At 36.7% G+C, this 9,088-nt stretch overlaps 1 protein-coding gene across 1 annotated transcript in view; it reads left to right on the top strand.

The window, feature by feature from the left end:
- The first annotated feature begins 313 nt into the window (after positions 1-313).
- LOC129216032 (protein limb expression 1 homolog) overlaps positions 314-9,088 on the top strand; it is a 371,051-nt gene continuing 362,276 nt past the window's right edge. The window contains exon 1 of the mRNA XM_054850176.1: positions 314-638. Coding sequence (XP_054706151.1) covers positions 452-638 — 187 coding nt within the window. The 5' untranslated portion in view covers positions 314-451. The remainder of the gene's footprint in view (positions 639-9,088) is intronic.

The following is a 9,088-nucleotide window of genomic DNA, read 5'->3' as shown; positions in this document are numbered from 1 at the left end:
CCCCCCTTTGTTATGCAACTGACGACAGAGGAGTACAAGGAATCCCTCATAATGTTCAAAAATATACATGAATTTTGAAAATATCAACAACGCCAAAAGCTACGCTTCGATGCCAAATCGTGGTCTCTTCTCTCCATCCGTACCGGCCCCACCCTAGAATAATAACAGCAACAGAAGGTATTTACCGGAGGCGCCATCTATGAACTCCTCTGCGAACCTCTCGAAACGCGATCCCGCACAACACAACCGTCGCGTCCGCCGACCGGAGAGCTCGTCTGCGATCAAGTAGGCCACTCGAGGTCCGACGGCGATCGCACGTGTGTAGGCAGGGTGCGAACAGTCGGCTTTCCGATAAACACATCCATACGTATATTTTTTTGTCTTGTGAATTTCGCGAGTGCTGTGGCAGAGGAGAGAAGTCTGGATCGGGGCGAGAGCGAGCCAGGGTGAGATGACGTCGAACATGGCGAGACACACGACGCACTCTTCCCCGAAGACGAAGGCGGCGCCCCCCGTGCCCCCGAGCCGGCGCTCGGTGACGGGTTCGGTGTCCGACGCGCGCGCCAAGACCATCCTCAAAGAGGCGGTGGACGCCGTGGTCAACAGCTTCGCCAAACACACGCACGGATACGGCAGAGGTGAGAACACATTTCCTCAGTTTAGATTTTCTTGCTGTTCACTTTAAGGAGAACAAATTTCATCGAATGCAGAAATTTCGGGGGTTTCCATCGATGTCCGATGCTGATAACCAGGTGTGCCCAACCCCCTAAGATCAAGGCGCACTTCCCCTAAAACTCCCCGCCAAAAGCAAGAGCCACCCCCCCCCCCCAAATGAGAAATATACCTGTTAAATCCCCCCCAAATTTTCAATGGCATAGTCTGCGCCATGCCCCTCCCCCATGTGAGCACCCCTACGTTGCGAGCAATTTTTTTCGTCCTCATATCAGACGATTTATGCGCAAATGCTGCTTAAAATTGAAATAAACCGATTATAAATAGTTTGGTAATCAAATCTGTGGCCGCATACCGAATTTCATAAGAATCCGATCTCAGGAAGAGGGTGAAAATTCCTGATACATGAATACTTACAGACAATGAAAAAATAAAAATAAAACGTGTTTGTAAAAGTGACATAATCACTCAGTGGCGGGTAACAAATACGGGGGCCCCGACGCACTCAAAATAAGCTCTTAAAACAATTTGTTTTGCTTCATTCAGTTCACCTTAATTTATTTTAGAAATGCATTGGACTTATGTTGGTGATATAGGGGACCCCCTACCCCAATGCTACGAAACGCACTAGAACGAGAGCCGTCCAACCTCCTCTCTTCCACTCCAAGATATCAAAAGCACTCTCGAATTTACTATCCTAAACTCTCAGTGGCGCAGTGTGCACTATGGAGATGGACCCTTCCTCATGGGCACCCTCTTGTGGATACATAATGTATGACTAGAAGATGTTAAAAAACACCCCTTTTACAAAGCAGCTTTTCATATGAATGCTACGCAATATCTTCATGAACTGAGATTGTAATGACTATAATTTTTTTGTAAACAACGCATACTTCTCAAAAACGCTTATTTCAAGAATAAGAGACTAACCCCAAATTTTTAAATCCTCCACTGTTTACCCACACAAATCCAAGGGTGAATTTTCTGCAGTGCCGTCTTCCGTCTCCCTCCCCATATCCTTTTCCTTTTTCGGTTTTATATCTTAGCACTCAAATTGTTTGCCCCATTTCCTTTCTCACGTGAAATACAGGGTGGTCTACCTAGCAGGGCTTAAAATCTAATAAAACAAGTACGGAAGCTCTATAGTTGCAATTTACATTAAATGCGTAAATAGGCCTGAATTCCGTCTAATTAGAGAATAGGAATGTAAAGAGTGGATAAAAAAACTCGGGAATGACTTGGTTTTGTTGAGAAGGGAATTTTAAAAACTTTCGAATCATCGGAATTTTGAAACGTTTTGTTTCTTTTTTTTTTTCACATTTTTTTTTTGTTTTGTATTATTATCCACCTTTGTAGGGGGAAAAAATGTTCGCAATAATAGGAAAATAAAAATTTAAATGAAATAACAATTAGGAGTTTTATTTTTATTTTGAAATTTTTTAAGCAAATAAATTAATATAAGAAAATTCATGGAAATAATATTTGAAAATTGCATTTGTACATTGCAAATTGTCCTTTAAAAAGTAAAAAACAAAAGTTGTCATTTTGGAAAATTGAAAGGTGATTTTGTGTACATGCTGTCTTTCGACTCAATGCCAGAATATGCTAGTTAAGCAAAAAATTCCATTCAAAATTGCATTGTTGCACAACTTTGTTTTGATCATTTAATTATTAGAGCACATCAAATCGAGGAATTAAGTACAAATTAGATGTAATCTGGTATCTAGGTGCGGGTGGCATGTGATACAAGTCGCTTCTACAACATCAACGGTAGTGTTGCCACTGTTAGTTCTTAAACATTAAGTTCTAAATGTTGTGAGATGGCGCACCTCAATTCAATTTTAATGCCTTGCTCCATCTTTTGACATTTGTAAACTAAAGTTAAAAACCGAGATTAACAGAGATATGTGGATGAGAACTACACCTAAAACCTAAATAAATAAATAAAATAAAATGAATAAATAAATAAAAAATACACAAATAAAAAAAATAAATAGATAAAAATATAAAATAATTAAACAATAATAATGCCGATAGCAGTTATCGATGTTGTCTAAAACATTTTCTTTTGACCAGAAAATTGAGCAAATCATAGTTAGTTTTATGTTTTCATTTTGTTTCTTGAAGCTTTGACACCTTCCTTGACATTCCTCAACACCCCTTGGGGAATGCGACCCCCCCCCCGAGGTTCGAGAACTTTAAGGGATACAAAATGAAGAGTAGTGCAACCCAGGAATGTGTCCTCCTTAAGAGCAAAGGTGCGTCCCCCTTAATCTCGTGAAGCACCCCCATTCAAAAAGCAAGACCCCCCCCCAAGTAGAAAATTACTGCTGAAAATAGCCACCCCTAAAAATATCAATGGCGCAATCTGCGCTATGACCCCCCCCCCCCCCAGGTGGGCACCCCTGGTAGAGCAACCCAATGAAGAAAGACATTGCTGATGCCAATTCATAAAAAGAAATACAGTAAAATCCCTTTAATGCGGACATTAACGGGACAAATTTTTTTGTCCGCAGACAGGGGTTTAATAATGTTATTTGCCATGGAATTGGGGAATTAAAAATTGTCCGCATAAGAGGGGTGTCCGTCAGGAGGGGTTTTACTGTAGTTCTTTTTTGAAACTCTTTTTCCTTTAGACTTATTACAAACTGTTCATTCACTGTGGTGTGTTTACATTTGAGTTGTCTGTCTACCAAACTTTTCGACCAATGTGTCAATTGACGTCTTGTTGAACCTTTTCTCGTGCATCGTCATTAAACCTGCTCTGAAATGAAACAGGCCAAGGTTGGAAGAAAATCATCTTCTGTTTCTTGAAAATATCACACGCAACGACAAAGCACTGGCTTCAGGGAAAAAATGCTTTCCCAAAAATTAAATGCATGTCTTTCAATTATTGTTATCCAATTATTATTATTATCATTTTGTTGCGTGATTCAAATGCATTTTCAATGCTTATAAATTAAGTTAAGATTTATTAATAAAATAATTCTGTAATTTATCGTATGCATCTTCGATGCATATTTATTGAAGCACTCATTTATTCAGGAAAAGTATTTTATTTTTGCTGCCTCCTAATTCAAGATTTTTTTTTGTTTTGTAACCCGCCTCCCTCGGAAGTCGAATGCATTTTTAAAGTTTATAAATTAAAGATATAGATTTACTAATGAAAGGAAACATCCCGGTATCCTACAATGTTCAATTCATAACATCGTATGCATCTTCGCTGTATATTTATTAAAACACACATTTATTTATTAAAGTTATTTTATTTTTTACTGCCTCTTATAATTCAAGGCTTTTTTTGTACCCCCCCCCCCCGGAATTCGAATGCATTTTTAATGTTTATAAATTAAGATACAGATTTATTAATGAAAGGAAACTTCCCGATATCCTACAAAGTTCAATTCATAATATCGAAGTTATCTTCAATGCATTTATTTAAGATAACATTTCTTCTCGAAAGGACGAAATGTCCTTTTGCAACCTCTTTATCCAATTAGGTTTTTCCTTTATTCGCGTTTTTTGTAAATGAGTCGAATGCATTTTCAATGTTAAAAATTAAGATATAGGTTTACTATTGAAAGGAAACTTCCCTATCTCCTATGTTCAATTCGCATCATCAATCGCGAATCTATTGCATGTTTTTTTTTTTTTTTTTTTTTTGACTAGTAAAACGTTTATCCGTCTTCTTTAAACAGTATTTATAAAAAAAAAAAAGAAATCTGTATTTGGCAACGCACGACCATGGTATTTGAATTGAATTTATGTTATTAGTGTGGCAATGACAGATTATTTCAATAGAACTAAATAAACGATCGGTAGGGCATTGGACTCGGGGCCGGAGGGGCTCGGGTTCGATCCCCGCTGGTCGAAGACCCACCGTCGTCATTAAAGGGGACTGGGCGACGTTAAATATGCTCGTGGTCTCAATGTCCTCCAAGTGAAACGATACCTCTGGGGGTGCTAGTACCAGGTAGCTATTAGCTCTTGGACTAGTTCTAAAATTCTCATTAACTGTTCGATCCGGTGATGGTGCTGCCATCTATCGGTATATAAAATAATGGAGGCAAGGCACTAGTATGCAGTCCTCGACATAAATACAGTTGTAGTCAATTCTGACTCTTGAATAGAATAGAATAGAACTAAATAAACAGGAATACAGTATAGCCCCAATTTAACGACTGACAAGAGACTGGTAAAAATTATACATAGTTAAATGAAGGATACAGTTATATCGAGGAGCATATACATTCAATACACCGTTAAATCAGGACCAGTGAAATATATCTTTAAATTGAGGAAATCGTTAGTTCGGGTATTGTTAAAGCGAAGCTATTATCTAACGTAACAAATGACTTGTTTTACTCAATAAGACGATGATAGCAAACAGCACCTACCTTGTTTCGTACGGTTTAGTAGTTTTTTTGTGTAGTCATATTTCAGTTTTTTAAACTTTTTTTTTTTTGTACTCTGATAATTCTTACACTAGCAAAACAACTATTTTTAATGGCATCAAAGTTTTAATCTTGCGAAGATATAAATTTTAAGTCGCGAAATAAGTTTAAATAGAAGACAGAAAAAATGTAAGTGTACTCATAAAGTGTGGTATTTAATGGACAATAAGGGTTTGTTTAACTATGACAGTAAATAATGTAAATGTTATAAACTCACAAATTACCATTTGGGGAGGGGCAGTATGCTGATGAACGATTCCCCCTCCCTCCTACTCTGGCGGATGCAGGGGGAAGGTCTTGGGGGCATGACACCTCCCTCTCAACCGTCGACAACAGTATCCGTCCACATTGTGTTCAAACACTTTTATATAAAATGTAAGCAATTACAGTTACCTTTTCAATTTTTTACTTATTTTTGAAAGTAAATATTTGAAACTACTACTACTTCGTTTCATTTTCTTATGAAATTGATTTGCAACGTTTTATCCCCAATTAGGTGTCTTATCCGTGGCAGATTTGGTGCTTTTATTATCCCCCAAGCAGTTTCAGAATTTTTTTTTCACCCAAAACTGTAGGTTCGTTCATGGGAGGGGGAGGGGAGTCATTCTTCAGCGTGACCCCCCCTCCCCCCTAAAATGGTTTTTTGTATCCGTCCCTGCCCTCCTACCCTACGAACGAAACTACGGATTTGGGTGCGAAAATTTTCTGAAACTGCTTGGTTGTCAATAAAAAGCACCAAATCGGTCAGGAATAATGCACCAAATAGGGCGTAACATAAACATTGAAAAGAAGTACCATTTCAAATGCTTACTTTATTATTATTTTTAATGAATTAAAAAAGAATACGGCAATTGTTTGCATTTTATTCATAAATTGTTAGATCATAATTTGGAGGCATAATAGTTGGGGGACGGCACAAGAGAACGTGGTTTAAACAAGAAAAATAGCGCACAGTTGTGCCATTCATGGTAAATAAGATCAATAATAATCTAACCTATTTTTCTAGAACAGAGTTCAGACAGGCATTAGGAATGAAATAACGTGAAATTTGATCGCTCGTGTCAAATACGGACATGTGCAAATTTGCTGGTAATTTTCGGCAGTGTTAGGCACAGACAAATGCGTCAAGTTGTTAAAAAATCACAGCTGAACAATTACACTAAATAAATTGAAAACTTAATTAAAAACACACCAAAATGCAATGATACTGACAAATACGTCAAGTGATTAAAAATCACATGTGAACAATTACACTTAATTAATTGAAAAATTAAATTAAAAACTCACCGTAATACAATGCGAATCACTCCGGTAGTGAATGAAAATAGTAACGGTAATCATATTTGCAATTTTAAGTCGAAACAAATCCTTATTATGGACTCAGTTTTATTTAGTAAACAAGCACTAAACGTCACACAAATCTTCAAACATCGAACACTCATCTTCATCTCCATCGCTGTCAAACTACGAATTCTTTTCACTTCACTTCATTTCTTTATTGCTTTCTCAACCTCCCCACCGCGCCCCCTACCATGAAATAGGAAAGGTGGCTGACTGTTATTACATAGTGCTATGTAACCAAAACAAAGCTCTTTACCCCTTTTGAATGATCAGTTTTATTCATTACAAAGATTTTGCAAGGTTTGAACTGAACTAAACGCCGCACAGCTAAAATTGAGCCAAAAAGCTGGCCAAAAGTCGAAAATCCAAACTTTACTGAGTAACTTTGAACTGAAATGTCAAAAAATGCTGATAAGTTTGCCCTCACGTGGAAGTGTTCCCTGAAACAAACCTGTCAAATTTACTAGCAGTCAGAATTTAGCAGTTTCGAGATGCGGCCGTCTTCGTTTGCGGCATTCCAGTTTCTCAAAGTAACTTCATTCTATTATTTTCGCGTTAGAAGTAATTCTAGTGAAACAATTTAACATGGACGGGGTTGAGCATCGTTTTTGCAGTTATTCATCAGTTTTTTATTTATTTTAAACTGCTATTTTTTATGTTAATGCGGTTCCTCAAACCTCGAAAAAATTACACTTGTTTTTTTCGCATTTCTACTTGTAAGGGGAAGATATTTAAACGTGTTTTACTCATTTGTGCAAAATTGTAAATTATATCCAGTGATACTTCAGAATGTCTATTTTGAGAATTTGCCCCCCCCCCCCCTCTCTCCAAAAAAAAAAAAATCCTCCATAAATAGAGCAGATAGTGATTTTTACTTATTTTTCTTCTTTTGACCATTTTTAGGTTCGCAGTTTTCAGTTACATCTGTGAGCATAATAATTATTATATTGTGTAATGTATTTTTTTTTATTTTACACAGTTTGTATGTTTAGCGTTGTTGTGTGTATCAGTGTTTGTGCGTATAGATGAGAATTAAATTAAAAAAAAAAAACATTTCAAAAAGAACGGGATTTGAAATTTGACATTTCAAAGGATTAGTTTCTTGATAACACCTTTTTAAAACGTTATTTTTGTTGAAAAAAGATGGTTACATTCTTGCTTGAGGCAAAACTTCTTTTACACTGACATGTTTCTGTTTTATTTTACAAAAATAAACGCACAAACAAACTTGTGTTGAGTTGTTGTATCGGATTTATGTTAAATATTTAAATCAACTTCAACAGATATTTTTCTCTTATATTCGGTTTTACGATTGTTTTCGCTAGTTTTGTAATCGCTGAATGAAATGCTTTTAAGTATTTCACGCACTTAAACAAGGACACATATTTAAATGATGCATGCTTTGAGAGGGGAAGGATGTTCATCAAATTGTGAGGTTGCGACTAGAGGGAGGGAGGGAGCAGCAAGAAATGTGATATTATGCTTTTTTGAAAATTAGAATAGGATAATAAAAAATAACATGACATATGACAAGGGGGGGGGGAGCAGGGTGAAGTGTGACGTTGAAGTGTGTGTGTGTGGGGGGGGATTGTCTTTCTTAAATTATTATATTTGAATGTTTTGTTATTTTTTTGAATAAAAAATGTCGAACATCTTGAATACCTCCTAAAAGCCTAAGTTAGCTTTAAAATCACTTCTTTCCCGACCATCTTCCTCTTTCATCCTTAGGAAGTTGCATTATAGGCTTTACTGATTTCGTGTGTCTCATTCTTAAAAACAAATTTTACCCTCCTAAAAAAAAATGCCAAGGAGTATTTTCACGCCTTGGAAGAAAAAAGAAACAACCTTGCTATGTATCTTTAATGTCTGGGTGTACGAATATTTAAATTTATCATGTAATGTTTTATAATTAGTGGTGAAGTGAACTGCAGTGGGCAGGTAAACGGCAGTACCTGCAGAAATCAGTTTGCGAGATATTTGAAGAAACTGGTTTTCGATTCAATATTAATAATGTTGGAATTCGACGTTTTTTTTCGCGTTTTTTTTTTTTTTTCAGCGGAATAGAAATAAGCCAGCTTGTACAATAAAGCTAACGTACAATAGAAGACGAAAAAGAAAAAAAAAAGGATTAAAATGAAAATTTGCAGTTGCCGCCCCACGGCAGTATAAAATTGAACCACTAGGTTCAAAGTTTTACCTTCCAAAAGGACTATAATCTTACCTTTATTTATTTATTTTTTTAATTTTCAACTGCAATTGACGTGATATAACGCTGGGCGAAAAGGTTAAGTACCAATCATTGAATCAACTTCACTAAAAGACCTTAGCTCATTTTAAACCACACAAAGGCATCGTTTCTGATATCCGCTTTGATACTAGTTGTCTCCCGTGGCATCCAGATGAGAGTTTCGAGAATTCTGCATAAATGAATAACAGAAATCGAATTCGAGCAGATCTGAATTTCAAATGAAAGAGCACCCTGAAGTTTGAAAGCAAAATCTATCTCATGGTCCACTCTTTGATATTCCCTCTCATTACTTGACGGGCATTTATCTCAGCAGTTGGATTGTTTCGGGAACCTTTCGCCATTGGAGCATGTCAGCTCCATGATAGATGGTACT

The sequence above is a fragment of the Uloborus diversus genome, chromosome 2 (genome assembly GCF_026930045.1).
Source record: "Uloborus diversus isolate 005 chromosome 2, Udiv.v.3.1, whole genome shotgun sequence".
NCBI lineage: Eukaryota > Metazoa > Arthropoda > Arachnida > Araneae > Uloboridae > Uloborus > Uloborus diversus.
This window is presented reverse-complemented; position numbering and strand designations above follow the sequence as displayed.